The 26,310-nt window shown below is 40.1% G+C and overlaps 1 protein-coding gene across 1 annotated transcript; it reads right to left on the reverse strand.

Moving 5' to 3' along the window:
* Positions 1 to 1,910: 1,910 nt before the first annotated feature.
* IQCE (IQ motif containing E) lies at positions 1,911 to 25,872 on the reverse strand. The gene is made up of 22 exons (XM_054390868.1): positions 25,831 to 25,872; positions 24,417 to 24,464; positions 23,752 to 23,794; positions 22,433 to 22,573; positions 22,011 to 22,142; positions 20,981 to 21,051; positions 20,205 to 20,318; positions 19,524 to 19,574; positions 18,664 to 18,734; positions 18,376 to 18,448; positions 17,932 to 17,981; positions 15,169 to 15,326; positions 14,648 to 14,703; positions 14,138 to 14,346; positions 13,260 to 13,364; positions 12,471 to 12,573; positions 10,127 to 10,222; positions 9,421 to 9,444; positions 8,259 to 8,354; positions 7,143 to 7,273; positions 6,406 to 6,524; positions 1,911 to 2,041 (listed from the first exon to the last, which is right to left on the reverse strand). Exons 1-22 carry the CDS (start codon positions 25,870 to 25,872, stop codon positions 1,911 to 1,913), a joined length of 2,064 nt encoding a protein of 687 aa, XP_054246843.1.
* Positions 25,873 to 26,310: the final 438 nt, after the last annotated feature.

Raw genomic sequence — 26,310 nt, forward strand, 5'->3', positions numbered from 1 at the left:
ACCCTCTGTGGAGGTATCCATGACAGAGTCACAATTACAGACTTGAAATCTGATACATAAACAAAATGACTCTTTTCAGTAACATGACATCCAGAAAGAGAGGGAAACAGGTCTCAGCTTCTGCCAAGAGAATTCTATCCCTTTTATTTTACCTTTTTTGTGTGTGTGTGTGTGGTTTGGTTTATTTTTTTGCCCTTTCTGCAGCTGAGTCGTGTGACCAAAGTACCAGCAGGAAAAATGTATCCAATGGGAGTGTAAATGACATTCTTCAGATGGCTTTGGGTATGGAGAGCTCCCAAAACTGCCTTTGGAAATAGCACATGCAGTATTTCCACTGATGGGATTAAACGAAATCAGCTGCATTGTGCTGCAGCCATCCAGTTTCCTCTCTGGCTGCAAGTACTGGCATGAACTCTGATAAGCCTGAGATAGTGCTTCATTGAAATCAAAGAACCCAGACAGCTCTAACTTATTAATATTCTGTGAAACAGTGGCGGCTGATTTTTAATTTAAATACAAAGAAGGAAAAGGTGATAAAAATCTTACATTTAAAAGTGTGCTTTCTGTTTGCAGGAGTCTATTACTCCTCGATGACAAAGAAACCATTAGGGGCTCCACAAAAACTTCACTGTGTGCTTGTAAAATTAAATTCTCCGTTCAGTAAACATCACATAATTTATCTAGTTCACCTTAAAAACTCCCCACAGGCATTGCAGTGCCTATGAAGGACGTTGGCATGACAAAGTCCTCCTTCCAGTCAAGAAGGGAGATGGTCTGCATCAAAGAAAGACCTTTCTGACCACATTCTCCACAGCCCATTTAGTCTTTCCACGGACAACAACATTGTCACACAGTGTTATTTCTAGACACAGTCTTAATTTCTACTAGAATCCAACCTACCACTTCTGTTCCTAAACCAAGATACATGGACTAGATTTTGCATATTACATTTATCCTAATCCATTACCCTCAGCATAGAGGTGGGAGTGCCCAGCTTTCCAGCAGTCAGCCTCATAGCTTTACCTAGTGACAGAATCATAATCTCTCCCCCAGCCTCTGACTGTACTTACTGTGCACTCACTACACATATATAGATCTCTTATGTCAAATGTCTTCACATATTAGAGATGACCCTGCATAATCCACTCCTATTTGAGATGTGTAAGCAGAAAAAGCAGTCACAAGGAGCCTTTCACAGAACACTCCTGCTCTTATGTACCTTCTCTGAAAAATACAGATGATTGATTACATCATTGGGCATTTCAAATACAACACAGTACTGTACACATCATAGCAAGCACTTGGAAAAAGCAATAAATAAAATAATCCTGCTGATACAGTAGGCCTAGAATAGCCCTGTGACAAAAAAATGGCTTTCTAAAACCCTTTACAAGGTCTGCACAGACTGTAAATGTTCAGTATAAAAATAAACAAACAAAGATATTAAAATATCACAGGGTAAAATTTTTAAATAGAGAGGACCTGATAACAAATACAAGCTGTTCCCCTTCACATACCCAGGCTAAAAACTGGAGTCATGTCATTAACCACTTCCTAATTAAACAAATTATTTCAGTTGACCTGAAATGAAACTTCATTTGACATGCAATAGCTTAGAGCTTTATTGCTTCCATTTAAATTCTAGCAACTGAATTTATAATCCTCATTGTGAGATAAAATATTAAAAGTGTTTTGGTTTAGTTTTTAAATTCAAACTTTCTCATCATCCCAGGAGCAGTCAGTCAGTGGCTTTTAGTCAAGCAATTACTCATTAATGGCTGAAATAGTACCAAGTGTCATTAAAAAGGGGCTGATATCTCCCCTTTCCCACCTTTGATATGCTTTATCTTGGTAGAAATAGTTTTGTGATTCCAGTTCAAACCAAGATCACCAGAGCCTGTTACCAAAACTTAAGTGTGAGTGTAGCTTTTCTTCATCTGCACCAGTGGAGAGACAATGACAATATCATCTGAATCATCTGAGTGAGCTTCATCCACACACAGAGGGGGAGCAGGCTGTGATGGCTTCTCAGAGGACCTGGCTGAAATAATTACAAAGGAAACATGGTCATCAATAAACAACATTGACAAAAGCAAGCCCCTGGGGGAAATGTAATATTCTCTGAGCCATTAAGTTTCCAGAATTACCTCCAGTTATGAATAACTGATCTATCTCTTTCTGCAGGGGTTACACACCATGAAATAAAGCCATCTGATACTGAAACCAGCTCAGGTCATAAAAATAAGTATTTATTAGATGACCAGGAAAGGATAAACTGATCCAAGCAATTTTAAGCTAAGTAGAGAGATTAGAATGAGAACTTGAATCAGATAGAGAAAAGGGAGATCAGGGACAAAAAGGATGGAAGTTGTCAGGGATTTGCTTTCATCCCTCTGAAGCAGCAAAAACATCACTCACATGCTGTACCACCTTAAGGACAATAAAAATGATGTCCACACCTTGTTTGCTTTTTTTTTTTTCCTTCTTTTACCTCATTGCTATTTTTTCTGGGTGTGTTTCTATGATCCCACCAATTCCAACATTTGAAGAAACATTCAGGTCATGGACAGAGTCCTAATGATTCCAGTAAATACTGGCAAATCAGAAGAATAAACTGTACAAGGGCCCTGACACAATACGTAGAATCACAGAGTGTTAGGGGTTGGAAGGGACCTCTAGAGATCACTGAGCCAAACCCCCCTGCCAAAGCAGGGTCACCTAGGGCAGGTTACACAGAAATGCATTCACAAACTCTCTGGGCAGCCTGTTGCAGAGTTCTGTCACCCTCACTGTTAAGAGATATCTCCTCGTGTTGAGCTGGAACCTCCTGTGTTCTAGCTTGCACCCTTTGTTCCTTATCCTCTCAATGGGCACCACCACCACAAAAAAAAAAAAAAAGGAAAAAAGAAAAAGACTGGCACCTTCATCTTGACACCTATCCCTCAGATATTTATAGATATTGCCAAGACCCCACTCAGCTTTCTACTCTCAAGACTAAACAGCCCCAGAACCAGCAGCTTGTATCCCCTCTCTGCACGAGATCTATAAAACTAAATGATGACAGCTATTAATACCCCCTAGAACAATATTCTCCCCTCAGCTCCACTTATTTCTCAATTTAAAATATCAATTCACTGAAGACTGTCTCCCACAGAAGAAAACAAATTGAGACAATCTGTGGTAGAAAGAGGAAACAGTCAAATAAGTATACACTGAGATTTTGACACTGAAATAGAAGGGAAAATGTAGGGCACAGAGAATATCACTTGGGGAGAAGAGACATGCCATGGACCTGATAGTCAAATAAGACATTCCTGACAAGAAAAGAAACAACCTTCTGGCGTGGCAGAGGAGGGATACATAGTAACTGGACTGTGGAATAAAGAAAGGGAACCACAACCTGCCCAGCAGTAGAAACAGTGACAGACAGAGAGCCTGTGAATGGAAAGGAGGAGCGGAGGGAGTGTATTACATCAACCTCAAGCTAACAGAAGCAATGAACAAGACCCACATGACTTTCTAAGCTAAGTGAAATTCTTCTCCACACCAGTCAACAAATAACAGAAGAGTTTTTTCAGGCAGATTTATGAGCCAGTGGTACTGGTGATAAGGAGGAACAAAGAGAACTTCCAGAAGCAGGCATGGTAACTAGAAGATGCAACACCAACAACAAACAGATATTACATGTGAACTAACTTCATAGTATCCAAATCGCTCTTAGTGTCAGATATTTTTGTCCTCATCTTCCATTCGGTATACTTCAGAGTGACAGCTTTATCTTTGTGCTTGTGAAAGGGTAAGCACTGATGGACTTCAGGGCTGTATGTGAATTCATTATGATTGCAAGAAAGCCCCAAATTAAGCTAACATTTGTATCCAGAGTGGCTAGTGACACGCAGAGGGAAATGCTGCCCTTATTCAAGATTGCTTTGCACATACAGAACATTTTCTTCCTTCCTGCCACTCCCCTGACAGAAACAAAATGCTGATTTTCATGGGCTGAATTGTTATTATCAGTCCCATTTCATGGGAAACAGCAGAAACAGCTCTACAAATCTCCTAGTCCTGTCCACATTCTGAAGACAAGCAAAGCAGCATTGAGTGCTACACCGCTTCTGCTATATTTTTTTTTTAGAAAACAAGCCTGCAAAGCTAAATCAGATTTATATCAATTTATTCTAGCAAATACATTAGGTTCTTTAAAGTAAATTTTCATCTTTCCTCTCAATGCCAAAAGGCCAGTGAAATTGAATGACTTACTGCAATCCATACTTTTAGTGAAAGTTTAAGATCATGGCAGATCTAGAGGTCACTAAATGCAAACTTGGGCTTGGGACAAACGAAGCAAAAACTTGTTCAACAGCTGCATGATTCAGAGTTAAAGGAATTTGATTGCTTAGAAATCACTCAGCTGTTAAACAAGCTCTTGGTCTGATATACTTTCCAAGCTGCAGGACAACCAGTGAAATACATTACAGCAAACCCCCATGTTGTTTAAGTTCTGGTTAACTTTAACCTGCTCAAGCTACATGAATTCAAATGGCAAAACCCCCTGCTATAACCAAACAGATTGCTGAGGGCTCACATTTGCTCAGAGGGGGCATCTACTCCTTCATTTAGTAGGTTGCCTGCAATTTGTCTTTTGGGAGAGTTTGGTTAAGCCCTCCAATGCACCAAGAGCTACTACTTCAGAGCTACTCAGTACAAGACAGTGCTTTGGGCAGCTGTGCAGTTACAGGAGCACATAACCAGCATGCCTCTTCACAAGCTACTTAGGTAAATTCTATCCCCATCCTAGATTTTGAGAACACTTCCCATATTAGTAAAATCAGCAGCAAACAAACAATCCGCTTAGCTCCCAATCTCTCATTTTTTATATTCACCAAAAAAAAAAAAAAAAAAAAGAAGAAAGTTTGAATGTTTATGGTCTCCTCTCTATCCCTTCTAGTATAAATTCTTCTGGACCTTCTTGAATCATCACTCTGTCATGATAATCTGCAATAAAAGTTTTCTTTGGAGACTGCATAGCTAGACAGTGATAGTGCTCTATTAGTATTCATAGTATTGCATTTACCACACTAGCCTCTTCTCTTTGGGTCTTGGAAGCATTTCTTCAGAGGTACAAAGCATTTTTAAAATTACTTTTTAAGTAATTCTTTCTCTTGGAGTAGAATTTCACAACTGATTTACTCAGGGTTTAGACTAAACATACAAAAAATGACTCCTCCAATACAGCCTAGGCAGAACAGGATGCCACAGCATTTTTTCCCCTGGGTACTGTCACTAGGCATAACTAAAATAATGCAAAACTCAAACATTTTAGGAAGCAAGTACTACCTACTCCTTCATAAAGTAGAATATCTTCTAGAATATGGAAGAAGTGAAGTTTCTCCAATGTATTTTTCTCACTAAAGGGTCACTTCTCTATTCACAAACATTGCAAATCTGGCTTATTTCTCAGCTCCTATCTCAGAGGAACAGCCTCAGCTGCTTACAGCATGCTCCCTTTCCGAGCAAGTCTGCAGGGACTGGCAGTTTTTATTGCCAAAAAACAAAATAATGTTTCTCAGGTCAGCCTCAAAGCTGCTGTTTTTTCTCCAACTGGTCCATAAAAGCCTGAAATATCCCACTCTGGACAGGACCAACCCTTTTTCATTTTGTTTTTAACTCCTTTGAAGCTGCATGTCTAAAGGCTGTCTTATCTGTTTTGCCTTTCCTACTCAGTACTTCTAACATCCTCTTAAAAGCCTCTTTGGCTTTAACTCCATCTTCTCATGAACAGCAACAAGGAATTCAAGAAGGAAACCAAATGGCATAAGAGCCATAAAAAAGACAGACATTTCCCCAGTTTGTATTACAGTAGTGCTACCTGGCAAGGTCATCCAGGATTCCATTTTTCTCCCTAATGCAACAACAGAACATTGCTGACAAAAAAGAAAGTGACTAAATAGACAGGGCTGACTGGGATGATTCTTTTTCCCAGATGCCTGTCCCCATCAGCAACTAAGTCAGGATGTTGAAAATGTTCTCAGTTTGCCTATGGCTGGATGCCCAAAATGTTTCTGAAAGTACCATGCTGCAGCTCCAGGCCTGAGGGGACTGAAAAGTAAGTAGAGAAGGAATACAGAAGAATACCATGTTCCTTGAATAATTACCACTCACACCAGAGAGAGACCTTCCAAACCAGTTGAGACAAAGGCAAAGCACTGTGAGAAAGCTAGTACCAACACAGTCAAAGCTTTAGGTTATGACAGGGACTGCACTTGCCAGTTTAAGCAACGTGTCATTAAGTTAGAAGATACAGAGAGTTCAAGTATGTATTTGCACATTTGTGTAGATGTTCTCTACAAGATAGTGTGTGCACCCACTCAAAACACATTTTTGAACAGGGGGAAATGAGATTACCAGGAAGAGATGGGATGGAGATTGAAGGTCGCCTCTGGAGTGCTGCTGAGACAGGTTTCTTCTCTGTAATGTGAGCTGCAGAATCTGCTTTCTCACTTGGTGCACTGGACACCAAGGGCCTGCAAAAAGACATGCTGCATAGCATGAGACACTGAACAGTAATTGCAGTCTGTCTTCAGGGGGAATGCTGAAAAGTCTCTTGTGTTACTAGCCTCCAAGAGACAAAAGCTCATCGCCTGCAGAAGTGAACTCTGACACTGAAGTGAGGTGACAGCTATGTAACTCTCCTTGTAACCATGGCAGCCAACATTACAAACCTCGGAGAGAAAGGAACGTTTTTCAAGACAGAGTCATCATAAATCTAAGCATCAAATCCCTGTGCTCCTCCTGAGCTAAGTCGCTAGATGGTATTCTAGCTTCCTCCTGTTCTTTCTCCAGATAACCCTTAATTTTCACAAGTCAGGACTTCAAATTCACTTACATTAAGAGAGTGCACTAGCTATCAGTTTGATAGCAACTAGAGACTGAAGATTGGGGGGTTTGTGATTTTTTTTTGTTTGGTTGGTTGGTTTTGCTGCTGGACTCCAACCCTACCCCACCCCCAAAGAGTATTTATTTTACTTTACGCTCCCTTGTTGATATGGAAGAGAACATTAAACAGGATATGAGAAGATTAGTGTTGCCACAAGGAACACTTTCAGTTCTGTGTGTTGAAGAAATACCTATTTCTCACTTACCTCTCCTCAAGCAGTGCTGTACGTGCTGAGTGAGCCCTGAAAATGGACTGGATGAATGTTACAATCTCATCTTTCTCCTTGCAATCAGAAGACAAGTTCCAGGAATTTGACATGGAAGACATACAGGAGTTCTGCAAAGCAATCAGATTAAAGGAAACTGACCTTTTACAGACTGCACAGAAGCTTGACAGAGGCTTTCACAATCTTACTGCTGATTGTGACAGTGGTAGTACAGCAAATACTTCCATCTTTTGCTCTGAAAACCTTTAAGGTTCTGTAAGACTAAATCAGCAGGAAATGCAAACTTGATCATCATACAAGCTTTGAAGCATCTGTATTCAATTAATGAAAGGGCAGACATGTGCAAGGAAAGCTCATTTCTCTTTCAGGAAGGAAACCTTTTGAAGTCAAAGGAGGTAAGGCAGCCTTCACAATGGATGTATCTGGTGCTTTTACTAAGCAAAAGTATTCAGTCCTACTACACTGGGCCAGTTCACTGAAATGTTAAGCGATGGACAACCAGATGGAGAACTACAAATTAACTTCAGCCTGCTAAAGGTCCAAATGATGTTTACAGAAGTTGGCAAATAATTTATAGAAACTAAATGTTTAATTGTGAAGGAAATTTTATTCACATTCAGAACTGAGCAATCTGGAGAGAGTTTGATGTGCCAGAGGACACTACATGTCACTGGCTGAGCATGCTGCATGCAAGACTCCTTTACTTTTCAATCCAAAGAGTCTTTCCAAATTCAGATAAACTTCAGTTCCACAGGCTTGTCTATTACTAGAACAGTGAACACTTGAGAGCAAGCAGAGTTTCAGCAGCACTCCAAATTAAAGGGTAAGTTACTAACTAAGGGAGAACCAGAAAAGAGGAGACCTACTTACAGTCCATAACACAGAGGAGTTCTAGCTTGACTTCTAAGCACTGAGAACTACAGAAGATGGGAAGGGAGGCTAGGGAATGAGTCTGGTATCCTTCTCTAATTACAGTGGTGCTGCCAACTAGTGAATTAAAACATCACCAGGTGATTCAGAGAACGAAGTCTGGAAGTGCAGTACTTCACATTGGAAACTAAACATAATGGGATGCCCACTTGCCCCAGCAATTACCTTGTTGTCAGATTTCACATCACGCATCCTGCTATTCTGTAACAGTTCTTGTCGAGCTAAATGTCCTCTGAAAGCTGCCTGAAGCATAACAACTGCCTAGTGTGGAAAGAAATAAGTAGATGTTAACTCCTTTGAAAGATGGCAGTTATAAATCAAAACAAGAATCCAGAGGGGCAAAGCACATGGGGGAAACAAACAAACAAACAAACAAAAACTTTTCCCTGTGCAATAGGAACTCTTTGGTGTCTTGACATTTCCTTATGTTTAAGGGATACACACATCCCCATTACATCACAGGTACCCTGCTGCAATCCAGAGAATCCCTAGGCTGTGACAATCCATAGACATACATGGTTTAAACTCAGTCTAGGAGGTGTTCATGACTGATCTCATCAAATGCAGTGCTGCCAACACTCGCTTGCACTTCACAAATCGAGCATCATGCTCCCATTCCCATATTAGATCACAGCAGGCTTTGTGATGCTTTGGTACAATCAGAAACCAAGCCAAGCCTGGCAGACCATTGTGGTGATTATGCCGAACTTAAGTCTTTGCTCTCTGCTCAGATTTTATTGGGTTCTCTCCAACAAAAAGCATCTAGATGCAAAACAGAACGTTTGTGTCACACCGTTTGAATTTGTTCTAGTTTCTCAAGATAACATATTTTATCTTCTGGAAAAAACCAAAATGCTACATTGTGCTATTGGGAAAAAAAAAAAAACAACAGAACAAACAAATAACCCAGCTTAAAAAAAAAAACCCTTTGTGCCAAGTGTTTATCAAAAAGAGACAACTTTGTCAGTCAATTTCTTCATCATACTTAGAGACACTTCTTAGCAAAGCTTCAAATTTCTACTTCAAATCTTCCTGAAAAGTCATCATTGTGAAATTGAAAGCATTATTAGAATTACCTAATACAGAAAAACTATTTTGTCTATATCAAGTGTTGTTCAAAATTTTCAGTATTGTTCACCTTGCAGAAGATATGAAGAAAAGAAAATTTGAGACCAAAAGGGTCTTTGACCATGAGCCAGCCTGAAGAACAGACAATCTTGGTACAGTAGTACATGTTACAACAAAACCTCTTTTAAAAAGTTACTTGTTTGTGCTTTGATGCAAAATAAATCTCTTCTGTTTTGTTGGGCATCATAAACACACTCACCTCATCCAGAGCAATTTCTTCTTTCTGAAATGAAAAATGCCTAAGTTAATGCCACAAATATATACAAGTTATCTCAGAAATATTTCCCAAATTTTTCCCAACAATGAAAACACAGAAATCCCTGCCCCACTTCCTTCCTGAAAACTCAAACAATAACCTTAAGAAGAACAACAAGCTTTTTATCTTTGAATGTGTGGATAGTTCTTTTGTCTTTCACTTCCTAAAATGCACTTACAAGATCCACCTCACACCATATGTCCCACTCATGGAAAAAGCAGCATTATTTTGTTTCCCACAGAACAACACTTCAAGTTAACGCTTTTTTTTTCTAGGTAATTTTGTCCTGGCTGAGGGTAACTCAATACATTAAACTTCCTGTATTGTCTGGAGGATTTTTGGAATGGGAATTTAACATCAGCCATACTCAAATGAAGCAGCAGCACTGCTTCAGCCACTGCTATACTTGCCTTGGGTCTCTGCTCACCCATTCAGAAAGCAGCTATCTCACAGCAGAAAGGGTTCTAGGAGACTAAGGCAAAAGAAGCAGCAGCAGGACTTGACAAAAAGTGGAAGACAGTGGTAAGAAATCATACTAGGAAACAGTGCTGCAGTTCCTGGTGCCTGGTAGCAAGTTACTGTAGATGCTCAAACAGGAGTAAGATTCAGAGGAAGATGTCCTCACTGTTCTCTGGTCAGAGAATCTCACCTTGTTTTGGTACATCTTCCACTGTCTCTGGATGATTTTGGCTGCTTGCTGCTTCCTGTGATCTTCATTGCCTCTAACAGGGCAGACTGGCAAAGACTGTAAAGGAGAATCTTGAAATTTAGTACACTGACTAAAGTCACAAGTTGGAATTCAATGAGGGAAACAGGTTACAAATTACTCAGAAAAACCAGCACCAGATTTATTAAATGTTCATCCTGCCTGCAGGGTGGAAGTAAGTTAGAGGGAACTCTTAGTTCTGAATACTGCTCATGTTCAAACTCACCATCTAGATGACTGTTACAGCAAAACCCATTCCTGGCTCCATTTTAGAAAGGTTTTCATTTACACATACTTCTGTTTTTCTATGCATTGCTACAGCAACAGGAGCACCAACAGTAGAATCCACTGCTTTCTTATCAGAAGTGGTCTGAGTGTTGTCAACAGACAGAGGACAAATCTCAGGATACCCAATTTTGCAATTCTTCTCCAGGACAGACTTGTATTAATTAACTGGGGAGCACTCTCATGTCTCATCCTGACAACTGTGGTCCCATAACCATCTTGTTTAAGCTTACTCATGAGTTGGCTACCATATGACACTGGCAAGAGGGAGAGCTTGTGTAAGGTGGCATAACTCCACTCTTCAATCTTAAAGAAATTTGTTAGAGGAAAAAGAAACCAAGAATAAAGAAAGATTTTGCTCCAGTTATTTCTTCTGAGGTGTGGTTGTACATTCCACCTCTCTCCACATGATCCTTTTGATCCCTGATTAACCCATGCTAATTGTCATATTCCACCTGCCAAACAAAAGTTAACTGCAGTTTTAAAAGACAAATTTAATTTGTTGGTGTAAAATTCTAAGTAATGGAACAAGAACTTTCATAAGCTCTGAAAATAACCCTCTTGATTCTATTGAAAGGATTTATTTATAACCTAAAAACACTGAGTTACAGGCTTAAGTTTAGCAAATGGATCATGTTATATTAAAAATGACAACCTACTATTAAAATGAAAAATTGGTAGGAACTTAGTGATAATTACAAACAATGGGAACATTTCAATAAATGGATGGTTACTTGCCAAGAATATATATAGTCTGCAGAGGGAAAAAGGAGTTGTTTGTTGGCTGTTTTTAAAGACTCAAGTTATTTGGTATTCAAAATACCATCTAGCATCCATCAGTCTACAATACATGAAAAAAAAAAATCCAAAGAATTGCACAGTATATAAAAAAACCCAGCACCCTCTTAAGCCAGGGGGTATTTTTATTCATTTTTTAACTACCTGTATTTCATGGTCTGTTTAAGTACAAATGACCAAAATCCCCAGTAATAATTTTCAACTAGTTTTCAATTGAATTAGACTAACATGTCCACATAGCCTCTAAAAGAATGTCTGTCAGTGCCCATTCATCTCCACTGGGCAGTTACAACATTTGGCAGTGGGATGGAAGATTGCCAAGTTATCAAGTTCAGTCATTAATACCCCAAACTGATTGCAGAACCCATTTAAGACTGTCCAGTATTAACAGATGCACAAATAGTTATTAGATCCTGGAAAATCCAGAAAAAAAAAGAGGTTATGGATATCTCAACTCCAGCAAAAAGGGGATAAGAGTTTATTCTGTTGCACTGGCATGTTGCCTAAGTCTTCACTCAAGTATTGTGTCTGATCAGCAATGGAATTAAAAACAACCTAAATTTTCCTGATGATTAGTGCTTTGCATCCTATAAACCATCCCATGAAAGAATACCCTATTTTCCATCCAAACATAAAATACAAATAGTTTCTAACTACCTGTGCCCCTACTGATAATTTCACCAGCATGAAAAACAAATAATTGAAAAGGGTTTTTTTTTTTACTTTTGCTAGTCTGGCAATGAGCAAACTTAACTGTGTCTCTAACTCTCAACTCCTACAAGCCTCCCCCTCCCTCTATGAAGCTGGACTGAAATTAACTAATGGGTTCAGAGGCACAAATATTTGTGTGTTTGGGGGTTGTTTGTTTTGTTGTTTAAATAAAACAAAACCCCAAATACTTAGTGTGCAGGCTTCTTGCAACATTTCTCTGATTAAGAAAAACAAGCTGGTGAGGCACATAATCACTAAGAAAAGCTAAAAAACCCACCCCAAGTTGCAGTGGTAATTATTGAAACAGCTTATCAACAAATGCTGGGAATTAACCATCATTCAGCATCTCTGAAGAGACACAACTAGCAGCTATTTAGACTATCAGCTCAATTTGCTATGTATTAGTTAGATGCAAGGGACAAAAACCCAACCCAACCAACAATAATTAAAGAAAAACCCAAACAAAACCCCCATGTGTTTGATGTGTTTGTACCTTATTAATCTCTTCTATTGTATCTTCTGCCATTTGTCTCTTCTCTTCCTCCAATTCTGACTCCAGTTTCCCCACTTTCTGTGTCAGGTTCTGAATTTCCTCACTATAGTTGGAGGAAAAAAGATATTTATAACTAGAAATTGTCTGTTGTTGCTCCTGCTTTGAAAATGCTGAGCCTCTTTCCTACAATTTGGTTGCTTTAGGGTTTTTTTTTTTGAGGCCAAGGTGGGAAACTGCTCAGGACAACATGATAATCTCACAGTAACAGACATGTGACACCTTAAATTTTCATAGGACAGCCCTACATGAAAATTAAAAAGTCCCAAGGTTGTAATATTATTCTTGATACTATTAATATCACATCTTAGATCTGCTACAGTTTCACATTTGTTGAAGTTCTTTTTTTTCTTACAAATCAAAAATGAAATAACTTTTTTTGCCACCCTTGCACAGAATGATTATCCACAGTTACATGAAGTGGAAGCATGGGCCAAGATAAAGAGACTAGAGGAAAATATGTCTGAGCCTAACATGGCAGCCTTCTTTTCCCATTCATCTTATTATTTCTTATTATAATTCTTATTTTTACTATACTACTTAGTCTTCTGCCTCCTCTAACACCACCCTATAGAATTCTTCCTCTAACAACTTACTCAAATTCCTCCAAAACAGTTCTGCTTAAACCAATACCCAACTTCCTGCATAGATTTTTAGCCTTTTCAAAAGAGAATTACACTTCAACAGGTACCTTTTGGCTCTGAAAGGCTCTACTAATATAAAATGCAGTACCTTAAAGTCTGCTTTTCTGTAGTCTCTTCTTCCACCTTATTCTGCCACTTCTGCAGCTCCAGCTCCACTTCAGCCTTAGCCTGCAGTAACTGTTTGATATTTAATCTACACAGGTATAAGGAAATTTAAGCAATACCTAAGAGACTTATATTTCAACAAGGTAGTTAACTTCTGTTTAAACTTTCAAACAAAACAGATTCTCATATTCCTAAAACACCTAGCTGTTTAATTTCTTCCTTTTACATTAAAAAAAAACCGCAAGGACACATTGTTCAAAATCAAAAAGCCTCTCTGCATGCTCTCACTATGTATTCTTCTTCAGAGGCAAGCTGACCCAGGAGGCAGTGTGTCTTATCAAGAATTTGTAGCTGTGTGCACAGCTCTGCTTGTGGCAGGATTAACCTGCCTGCCCTTGTGCACTGACACACCAAACGAATCCAAGCAATAATGGCAAATCAATTGCTTACTGAGGAGAAAAGAAAGCACAATGCACCACACAGCAGAAGGCAGGCTGGAATGGGGAAAGTGGCAGAGCAGGGCAAAAACGTGTTTAAAAACAGGGCAAATTTTTACAAGAAAACACTTGTGAGCAAGAAGTGCTGCATCAAGTGACATATAACCCTTTAAAAGCTTTGATATGAAAAAAAAGTCTTGGAAAATGTGTTAGGAACCAGCAGAAATCCTCATTTTCCATCCTCTTACTATTTTTTGGTGTGTAATTTTACAAGGCTAGTAAAACTAGAAGCTTTTGAAATAAAAGCTGAAGGGACCCTCAATTTTATTGCTGAAAGTGTGAACGACTGATGAGATCATTTCATAATGTGGCAGGAAATAATTCACACTTAGAAAAGAACAACTCAGACAAGAATTGCACTTACTCTTTACTGAGTAGGAGATTTTGAAGGGCCTTCTTATCACTCTTCAGTTTCTTCACTAGGCCTTGGAGGCGACGACATTCCTCAGCATGGTCTAGCTGTGGAGAAGCTGAATGCTCCTGGTCTGCAGAAGGTGAAGATGACACAGCAAGTAACTGTGATGACTCACTATCTGCTGATGACACCATGGTGCTCTCCATGGCACTTACTTTCTAAAGGGGATAAATTTACACAAAAAAAAAAAAAAGGCAAAAAAGAAGAAAACCAAATTTAGCATATAAAGATTTTACTCAAGCCATGAGAAAAGATCAAGTGGAATTTAGTTCTAGAATGTGCTTCTATATGAAATGAGAAAAGAACATAAGGGAGTAAGGGCACACGGTACAGACATAAGTCTACATGTATGAGCCAGAACACACATGGCTGATCCCTGAAGGTCTGCAAACCATGAGCACAAGCCAGTGGTTCTGCATTTCCCTCTCAAAGACAGGCCACATGATTATGATCACTTACTTTTTCTAGTTCTGAAATCCGCCTCACCAGCCTCTGTCTGCTCCACTCACTGTAATCTAAAGACAAGAACAAAAAAAAGCTTTAAATGTCAAACTGTGTCAGTGAGTCAATGCTGTTCTTGGGTTTTGAAACCTGTCCATATAGAAAGACCTCCTAAAGACCTCTGAAGGCCAGCTTCAAATATGTAGCGATGAAAAACCGATGGTCTTAAAATATGCTTAGGAGTCAATATAAACCACATCCATCTGTTTTCAACAACTGAAAAACAGTTTTCCATCAGAATGCTAAATTTTCAAGTGATTCAGGTCCAAAATTCTCAGGGATAATAATAAAAGAAAGAGCACATCCAGAAGTCAGAGAAAGACTCCTGTAAGAAACTTCTCATTCCAACACTTGCCCTTACACAATCTTCACTTCTGTAATAACTCCCTTATTTCCACCATCATAAGGCCCTGCTCTCAAACATCTTTCAAATGCACCTAAAACCCTTGCCCCATGTTCACCAGCCTCTCAGCACATACTTTTTGTTTTACTGGAAGGAGGAGAATTGCTCAGTACATGATCGAGATCCTCCTTCAGTCTCCGATTCTCAGTCTGCAGTTCCTTGATGTTCCTGGATAATTTCAGGACAGAAGCATTCAGTGCCTTCAGTCGTTTTTGGGTATCTCTGTCCTCTGTGCTTAGAAACAGGGTCAAAACCAGAAAGTTAATTTAAAAGCAGAGAACAAAGTAGCAGCATTAAAAAGAGCTTCGCTATTCGAGTCAGCTGGCTAAGTTAACTGTCTCAGCTCCTTCCCAATAGGATTTCTAAACACTTAACTTGAAGAATTCCTTATTCTTTCAGGGAACAAAAATGCAAACGCCATCTTGCTCAACACTGTCACTCTTAATTTGTGGCAATGAAGAAGATACTCTGAAACTTTTACTTCCTCCCTGTTTCATTAAGGCACAAACAAGGGTGCTGGTACAAGTTTGATTGACTTAGTTTTCTATTTGTGTTGTTAACCAATATTACAATGTTTTAGCAGCACTCTGCAGACCACTGATTTACAAACACTCATCTTCAGCCAATTAGAAGACTCCTCCTAAAAACTGTTCATCAAGCAAAGCTACGCTGAGCGTGCTCTGCATTTCTTTCTTTCACTTAAGAAACAGATTGAAATTGAGAGAAGGCTGCTATACATACATGGAGTAATTCTCCAACAAATCCAGCACACAAGTATATTTTCAGATAGCTGTGAATGCTGCTTTAGTGTAGAAGAAACTATTCCTGTGAAAGTAAACCCCAGAGAAATGTGTTTCTTCATTTAAGGTACATTTCAATCAATGAGACACTTGAAACAGATTGGAAGAGTACAGTTAACATTGATGTGATGGGAATAAAAGCCACCACAAAAGGAAAGCCTGCTATGCCTTAAAACTATTTATTACAGAGATTTTGCCTTTTTAAATTGTCTAATAAAGGGGGAAGAAATCTCAGCTTCTAGATGCACAAGGTTGTAGAGTTTGTTCACAAAATAGCACCTCTAGTGAGATGAAATACTTGTTCTTTATCCCTATGGGAAAACTCTTAAAAATTTGCTTCTGGAAACAAAGGTCTGAAGTAACTGATGGACCTACTTTTGCACAAAAGCCAGTGACAATCACAGAACAGTTTGTGAAGGAATCTTGCATCCCATTTACTGGAATAATTACAAGATATAGGGGGAGACAATCTACAATTAACATATGAGTGTGAAAAGCCAAATCTATTTTACCTTTCGGAAACCAAAATGAAAAGAAACCATAAAACCAAACAAATAAGGCTGCCCAGATGTCATCCATGTAGCTGTCCCAGGCAGGGAAAAAAAAAAAAAAAAAGCACAACCAAAACTATGATACAGCAAGAAAAATGGGAAGTGACAGAAATGATAGAAGTCATAACCATATCACTGAGGGCCAGAATTTGAGGTTCTTCAAAAGCTAAATGAAAGAGCTGCAAACCATTCTGAGGTTGCCTAGTTTCTCACTACCATTGGATACTACAGATGCACACATCAATAATCGTGTTTCAGTAATAACACTGAAAAAGGGTAGCCAAATGCCATTCACTTCAGCTAGAAATAACGCAGACAAGCATCATGAAAGAAACACTCTCCTACAACGCTTTCTATGTGCCAATGTCCTGACCTTCAACATCATTTATTATTTCAGTGCTCAGCCTCTCAAGAAGAGATTGACAGTCACATAACAGAGAGAGTCTGCCCTGACCACTGCTTTTTGAAACTATGAATAAATAAGGACAAGGAAGAGACCTGATGACTCATTTTCACCTGTGAATAAACGAGTAGTGATGGCTCACAGCCTGGAGAGGCTGATCACTGCATGCCTGAGCCAAAACAGATACTTTTGTTTTTATTTTTCAAACATTGACAAAAATTGCAGTTTTCAGTACAAAAGAGACAGTGAACTAGGGAAACTCAACTGGTATACATAATGACCCATACAGATGTCTAATATGTTTCTATCCATCTAAATAATTACACCCCAAATTAAGAGAGTTGCCTGTACTTTACACTAGGAGGGCAAGCAGATTCTCAAGTGGTATGGTTACAAATTCTCCTATCCCAAAAGGCTTAGCTCACATTAACACTTACTTGCATAGATGCTTTTGATTTGCTCTCTTACTGTAGCTTTGTCCTTTTCACTTTCATTTTTATTTTCTCCATAGACCATTCACCCTCACCACCATGTATGGGCTTGCTCCCTAGTGACAAGCAGTAGTACAGGCTTCTCTGGCAGTGTCTTACTAGTGCCACTCATTGGTATCTCACCAAATCTACCCTGACCTGCAGATCTGTGACACAGGAAAATATTGACTTCAAAAATACCTTCTTTGCAGCATATACCCTAGAGCAAGACGCAGAACTGACTCAGGAGCAAAATGCCAAGCATTTAGTCAGTTTGTTTCAATCACCAGTGATGTCAAAATGTGTGACTGTGGAGGAAGGTGGATTTTATTTAACAGAGAGAAAACTTCAGAGCTTTCATGCACTTTGAAAATAGATCTATGTTTTTTTTCCCCATCCACAAAAATATCTACAAGAAAAAAAAAAGACCAAAAATGTGACTAAGACATATGCCAAAGCTGTGAAGCCAACAACAGCAGTATCAAAAAGCAAATCCATCAGTTTAAATGACAAAATAAACTGTTCCCATGTAGTAGCTTTCCATCAGTTAAAGCAGTGTAAGAGTGATGTATCAGACATACATGCAAACAATTGCCTCAAAAGAATTAAACATACTTTTTCCTTATAGTCTCAGATTTTGCCAGCAGGAATTGGAGACGATGAACCTGTGACATATAAAATACAGACTTAATTAAGGAGCTAGCTGTGGAAGCTGACATTGTTAATTAGGTGAAAATCAGAACAAGACCTTTGTAGTCTCGATACTACTGCAGAGGCAATGATGCCATCACTGAAAATCAGGCTACAGTTGTACTGGCTTTCATCCAGATACTACATTTAGGGGAAATAAAATGTACATCTCTTTCTCAACTTACTGGGGAAAATAGAGTTTTCTAGTACACATAGTTGGAGTTATGAGAATACCTATGAAAATCTGATTCCAATGATAGGCACAGCTAAGCTGTGGGAAACCTAACTAAAATATTCCATTTATACTTTGACCCAACAACTGAACAACTTCCTCTCCTGTATGCACACTGAAGGACCTGTCAGATGTACCTCTTCAGAGTAGGCTTCTATAGCTGTCCTCATTTCTTCCAAATTAGTGGTCTTCATGTCTGCCTGAAATTTGCTGAAAATACAAAATATATTAAAAAATCATCCTGTCAGCGAAGACACTGCAATACCTGTTGGTTTACAGTTTCTGGGTAGGTGGTTTATAGTTGCTAATATGCTCTGACTTCACTGAAACCTCTTAAGGACCAGAAGAATACAGATGAAAACCAACACGGATTTCAGATTCCCTTTCTCATCCAACACAAGTCTCTATATCCCCCAAAGTCATACTTAATAGTGTTGTCTTTCTCCTTGCACTGTTGTTCTAGCTTGAGAATCTTCTGCTTTAATCCACTAACCACCTACAGAAAGAACAAACAGTTCATGAGTCCTAGAATAATCCATTTTTTCCAGAAGTTTTATTTCTCTGTAATCTTGCCCTATGTCTTTATAAACTGTACCTAATTAGATATACTTATTGCTACATACTTCAGTACTTAGCAATACATTTCTGCTACCCTGTGACAAGGGGAACACTAACAAAACCAAATTCCTAACTTATATCTGTAGTAACATAAGCATCTTTTTAGGATATCAGGTAGTGATAGGACTAGGGGGAATGGAATAAAGCTGGAAGTGGGGAGATTCAGGCTGGAAGTGAGGAAGAAGTTCTTCACCATGAGAGTGGTGAGAGCCTGGAATGGGTTGTCCAGGGAGGTGGTTGAGGCCCCATCCCTGGAGGTGTTTAAGGCCAGGCTGGATGAGGCTCTGGCCAGCCTGATCTAGTGTGAGGTGTCCCTGCCCATGGCAGGGGGGTTGGAACTAGATGATCCTTGTGGTCCCTTCCAACCCTGACTGATTCTATGATTCTATCTTAATATTTGTATTCAGTCACTAAATAAAAACTACATTGTCCACTACACTGCTAAATTAAATGCAGAAGATAATAGGAAGATTGCTTCCTAAACAGATTCAAGATAATGATAATAAAGGCTCCCTAAACCCTGGGATCCTTATTACTGGTTTCTTACCTGACTGGTTAAATAAGTCCTTAATTGCTTATTCTTTTTTACTTAATTTTATTTAGTTGTTTCAGCTTGGCAAGAGGAAAAAAGGCAAATCAAAGCAAAAGGTAATGAAGAAACTGTTACCCATCCATTATCACTCCTCTTTTCTAACAAAGCTCGTGCCAGCTCAGAGCCCTGCAAGATAAGAGAGAAAGCAAGTGTCCAACCTCCCTACTTCATTCTACTGTCAGCTCTTTACACAATCTTCTAACCAACTCTCACCTACAGCTTAAATTCTGCAGTCCCTACGCCCATTGTTTTCTCTTAGCAGACTTTTTCCAAGATGGAAAAGTGACAGCCACCAGGAATGAACTGAAAATCAGGTCTTCTAACTATGGCACTAAATGCTTCTCAATCTTATGGGTCTGACAGTAACGCTTATCTTTTGCTTGCTGGTTCAGGTCTCAGGATCACATGCATCAGTCACCATGCAAGAAGTTAACTCACTTCTACTCTCAGGCAAAACATTTAGAAAGCAAGCCTCTGAAGGGACAGCATTTTCATTTAACCTTTGGAAAAATGAAAATATCTTTTCTAAATAAACTTATTCGTGCAGCACAGCATCACCTTCCTTTGAACTGAGCTGGACTGGTGAGCTGAGATACACAAACCAGGAATCCCTGCATGCCATACAACCACCTCTCACATTCAAGCTCATCATTCCTAGCAGCCAACACACTACAGAATAGATATCTACAGAGAAGAAGAGGATCACACTGCTCAGCACTCTTTTGCTCCTCTTTTATTTCCCCAAGGAATAGTCACCCTGGAAGGATCCAACAGTTGTTCAATCTGTTTATCCTTCCTATTGTTTTCTTCTTCTAGGCGACGCAGCTTAGTCTTCATTCGATCTCCCTCACTCTTCTGAGCCTGTATTGTCTAAAGGAGGGAGAAAAAAAACATAAGCACACTCCAGAAATAGAAACACACTGAGTTTTCACATGAAAATACATTTTGATGTCAACAATCCAAATACAAGAGTCAGGATGAAGCAAAAGGAAAGAGACCAGAGAGACCATCACACTGGACCAGACCTAACAGATAAGGAAGGTGAGAGGATAAAGATAAAAGTATAATATTTAACAGAAAAGCAGTCTTACACAAATGATCTACAACAGTTAAGACGTTTGTCTATAGGCACCCCTAATGTTCAGTATGTACAGTCCTCATCTTCCAAACACTGAACTAAATGCGACCGACAAATTGTTAAAATGTGATTGGTAGCAGCCAGGAGATTTAAAAAAAAAAAAAAAAAGGTGGAGGGACAAAAAAAACAAATGGAATGAACCTTTTCAGTGACCAACTAGGGCCATGGCTGGGGTTCAGGACTGGGTATACCTCAAAGCTTCCACATCCAGTACTCAGAAGCATCTATCACACCATAAAAACAATGAAATTGCCTTAGACACAAATTTAGTTTAGCCTTACATTACAAACGTCCCAGTTGTAGAAACCAAAGTCCTCTGAACCAACAGGTTGTGGACATCTACAGGAGGATGGAGCTATGCTATGACTTTCTACACAAGAATCGGAGACTGTACCTTTTTCAGTTCTATAATTTCATCATACATATCTTCCTTTTCTTTGTAGTCAGGAGTTCCAGGAATATAGCCTACAGAAAGAGGTATGTAAAATAACCAGATCTGAAAGAGGTATTTTTAACTAACCCGAAATCTTACACTTCAAGAAAAATATCTAGAACAGCACCAAACTAGAAACTAGGCTTTTTTTTTTTCTTTTAGACAAAAAATTAGCAAGGGAATTCATTTTCTAAATGGAGGTGAAATGGAAATGCTACTGTACGAAACTCCTGCCAGATTTTACAGCAAATTTCTCCTAATTAATTCTCCCTGGTGCTAGATTAAAAAACCCTCTCAAGAAAGATATACTCTTCACAGAAGACTGCAGTCATCTTATTCCAACAAATGAATTATTTACAAAGATTTCTAAAAGATAACTAGAACAGATGTATCTATTTCTCCCTATGTAAAAGTCCATCCTCTTTTAAAGTTGCCAGAAACTGTGTATTACCAGTAGCAGCATAGGTGTAATTTTAAATGGAAGAGTGATTCTGAAGTTTACAACTTTTCTTTAAAGAAAGGCATAATAAGTTTTAAATTTTACTCTTCTAAAACTCAATTGATTTTAATATCACAACCACATGATAAAACATTTTCTAGAGAAGAATTAAAAGGAGTCAATTACACAGAATTTCAGGCAAGCAGATGGTTTCTATCAATGGTTCCTAAACTGTTTTGCAAAGTCACAATAAATTGTCTACAGCTGGCCCATTGAACCATATTATATTTGCAACGTTTTCAGCTGCAAATGCAAGGCAATTTGCAAAAAGTTCTGAAAGCTAATAGTGATTCACTGCTCCAAAAAACGTGGAACCCTCTGTCTTATTCAATTTAGAAATCTCAATATGGATCATATTTTGACACATGTATTTTAATACAGGCTAAGCTGAAATGGCTTTCGCTTTACTAAAGCCAAGTTCTTCAGCAACGTGTGCTTTCACATGGAAAAAAGATCATTAGCTTTTCTCTACCACACCATTGCATCATTTACCACTACTAGAAGAACGGGAATGTTTTGGCTTCTTCATTCCTAGAGCTTCTTTCAAATATTCTGGAGTGCTACTAGAAATGTTAGTTTGCATAGGCCCCACATCAATATCTGATTTCAGAGGATGGCTCATTCCTGCCAACAAAAACGGAACAAAAACGCAAAAATCAGGGATAACTGTGAATTAAATGTGTAGATTTATTCTGAGTAAATGCAACACAAAGTTCCAGATGCTGTTAATTACTCCCTCTATAAATTCCAATGCTCAAGATCAGATAATTCCAACCACCCAAAGAAATAGTAGTGAAACGGTTTCTTATGTAGCCTACAACCAACTACGAATCTATTTTTTAAGAGTTCATATGTTCAGCTATCCACAACTTGAATTTTATCCATATAAGCATATAAAGTTTCTATACCAATACCTTGTTTCAGTGATCCCAGCCACATCTGCCTTGGGTGTTTTACAGCTGCAGTCTCAATAAAGGCACTGCCTGTTCCCTGCGGAGTTCGCCAAGCTGCAGCTCTTTTAGGATACAGTTGTATGCTAGAGCTGTACGGAGACTCTGTAACAAAAGAAAGTATCTCAGCGTTGCCTTGAAAAGTTTAGGTCACAACAATTCTGTTTTCAAGGTTCCCAGACAGTCTTAAAAAAGAAAAACAAACAAAAAACCACACCAGCAGAATTTAACAGCAAGCTACATATTGGTTTATGCAGAGCAAAGAGACATTTACCTAAAATAAAAACCGTGGCAATGAAAAAAATCCAGTTTCAAAAAAATGAAGGGCACCATCAGCAAGTTTGCAGATGACACTGAACTGCAGTAGGAAGGCACTGCAGAGAGGTTTGGACAGGTTAAATCGATGGGCTGAAATCAGCAGAATGGTATTTCACAAGACCAAGTACCAGGTCCTGCACCTTGGTCACAACAACCCCAAGCAACACTACAGGCTTTGGGAAGAGTGGCTGGAAAGCAGCCTGGCAGGTGCTGGTGGACAGCCATCTGAACATGAGCCAGCGGCATGCCCAGGTGGCCAAGAAGGCCAACAGCATCCCAGCCTGTAATAAAACCACTGTGTCCAGCAGGAGTAGGGAAGTGATGGTGCCCCTGTACTCAGCACTGGTGAGGCCACAGTTTGAGTATTGTGTTCAGTTCTGGGCACCGCATTGAGGTCCTGGTGCATGTCCAGGGAAGAGGAATGAGGTTGGTGAGGGGTTTGAAGGGTATCACATGAGGAACAGCTGAGGGAGCTGGGGTGGTTTAGTCTGGAGGCTAAGGGGAGATCCTATTGCTCTCTACAACTACCTGAAAGGAAACTGTAGTGAGGCTGGTGTTGGTCTCTTCTCCCAAGTAACTAGGAACAGGATGAGAGGAAATGGCTTTACATTATGGCAGGGGAAGTTTAGATTGGACATTAGGAAAAACTCCTTTGCTGAGGGAGTGGTGAGGCATTGGAACAGGCTGCCCTGGGAAGTGGGAGTCACCATCCCTGGAGGCATGTAGATGTGGCTCTTCAGGATATAGTTCAGTGGTCACAGTCACTGGGTCATGGCTGGACTCAATCTTAATGGTCTTTTCCAACCTTAATGATTCTATGACTCTACAAGAACCAATGGACAACTTTCAAGAGAACAATAAGATATTATTCCAAGTAAATATTCTAGTTCCTGTGTCCAACCAATCTAATCTTGTTCTGCAATAAGGGAAGCAGAAGAAAAACCCCACAACATTGGAACACTTACTTGGGGACTTTGGAGGCTTGTGAAAAATTTTCTTCTTTAACTTCTGGAAGAGAAAAAGAATTTTTCATGCATTTAAAATATTCCACTCTTCAAAGATTTCATCATATAATCTCAAAATTCACTTCAATCTCCATTTTGTATTAAGATTTTTTTCTAACACAGAATCTTCTGCTTAGAAAAGAAAAATAGTAGCATTCAGTATGTACAGATTTGGCCACACCAATAGTAAGAGTTAAGGTGGTGCCTACTGAACTTTTATGCTACAGATAAAAGCAGTCTGTTCATGCTCAGAACACTAAGACCCTCCCCATCAGCATTAAATACAAGTAGCAGCAAATTCAAGGTGATCACAGAGTAGAGGGTGATCCGCAGAAACATTTAGCTACAGACTTATTGAATTCCATTAAATCTCTATAAAAGGATTACTTAGGCCTGTAACTTGATAGAACAGCAAAATGAAGCCAAACATCATTTTCAGATGGCTTTAGAAGCCAGAATTACATCTGGAATTAGAGGAGGTTTTTGAATCAAACTACACAACAAGAACATTGTTAGCTCTCTTCTCTGAAGGGTGTCATATCGACCAGCAGCCATTCCACAGATAGAGTGTGTGAGAACATGCTGGGATGCCTTGGAGGGCACAGCACACCACCACCAAAACTCACCATTTCTCTATCCGATTCGCAGGTTATCACAGACAGGCTGTCCTCCCCCTGGGAAACAGACATCAGCTGTCACATCTGCTACTAAATAATTCGATGTAAAGCACATCCAGGAAAAACTTACATCCTTTCACCATCGCAATAGCTTGAGTACAATAAATTCAAATGGTAAACGTGTCACCACTGTCGCAAAAGCCAGCAGAATTTGCTCTAACACAAACATTGTGTGATATAGTGCAAGTCACTTCAGACTCGAGCCACAGAGACTCATGCACTTGATGCAGTGTATTACAACAGCTCAACATTCAAGAGCCACGCTTTACACAGTGCTGACTCCATATGAATTTCTCCACCAGTAAGAGACAAGCAGCAACTCATCCATCTGTCTGTCCCCTTCCTCACTCACTTGTTCCTATCTTTGCTATGCTACAGGAAAGTTCAGTAAACTTGACAGAAGATCAGGCTGAGAAGGAAAAAAAGCACAGCACAAACCAGAAACTTCATAGGGCTAAGAAAGGTGTTAATTTTCCCTCAGACTCAGCTGACAACTGCCTCTGCTTCTCAGGTGTAAGCATATCCACAGCAGAAGGAAAACACCCACTTTGCTTTCAAACCATCTCAATGTGTGCTGCCCTCAGAGTGAGCATTTGCACTTGCTACTGGCTCCATGGTGCTCACAGCTGCAGCAACATTCTTTGGATAGATGCTGATATCTGTAAGAGACAGTGTGAAATATTTTTGGCAATCCAGGCTGACAGAACAGGGGGTGGGATTGAGAACAACAGAGAAGGTAAAGCAACATTTTGTGCTGGCTGACAGCAGGCAGGCATCTCACACACCATGCCATCCAGCTTTTAATTTCCGGAGGCAATATTTGTTGAAGCACACAGATTATTTTTGTTATTTTAAGGCCCTTTTTATCTCTTTGGGAGATCTCTCTATCTAACTGCTGCTATCAAATTAGGAATCAGAGAACGTGGAAGGCGCCCAGACTTGATAGATGGTAAACAACGAAATGTTCACCAGGATACAAACGTGTAGTAACAAAAATATCACAGTCCTTGGACACCTTCACAGTCCCTTTGCTCTCACAAAACAGGCCCAATAAGAACCACCTACGACAGACAAGAGAACACAGTGCCTCCCCAGAAAGGACCTGCGAGAGGGAGGGAAAGGAACGTTAACACGCACATCCCACCACCCCACTCCTCCCTCGCGGTACTACTACTGGCCAGCCAAGGAGATACAGGCAGAACTCAGAATCCCGCTGGCTAGAAATGGATGTAGCCCTCCTTCTACCTCTTAACCACTGCTGCGGGAAGACTGAGGGGACTCCAACTTTGCCCCGGCCCCATAGGCCACGGAGAGTTTCCCAGGCCGAGACTTTACCCTCTTCCCTCCCACACCCGTTCCTTACCAGTTCCCCATCCGCTGCCGCTTCGCAGGCCCCCCGGGCCATGGCGGGAGGGTGGCGGGGAGGCCTTAGGGGGTGATAGGGCAGGCGGGGACGAATCGGGCCATGCTGCTGACCACGGGGCAGGGGGCGCCCGCCTCCCCCTCACGGCACTTCCGGGTTGCAGAAACCATGGTAACCGGTCGCGCGCCGGGGAGGGGCCAGCGGCGGGGCCCGCGCAGAGCCGGGCGGGCTAGGGCCGTGCGGCAGAGCGTGAGTGCCACCAAGCGGCCCCAACAGGCAGGGAACCCGGGCGGGCGGTGGAGGGCAGCCTCCACCAGCAGCGCAGGGACAGCCCAGGCGCACCGCGGCCCTGAGAGGAACGCTGCTCCCAGGCTCTTACATAGGCGCTGCCTCTGCAGTAACCTTGGGGCCCACTACCACAGCCCCTACGGGGAGCGCCCCATTAGCACCTTTTGGCTGCGCTACCCGCCAGCCTTTTGA

Source organism: Indicator indicator, chromosome 22, assembly GCF_027791375.1.
Source record: "Indicator indicator isolate 239-I01 chromosome 22, UM_Iind_1.1, whole genome shotgun sequence".
Lineage (NCBI taxonomy): Eukaryota > Metazoa > Chordata > Aves > Piciformes > Indicatoridae > Indicator > Indicator indicator.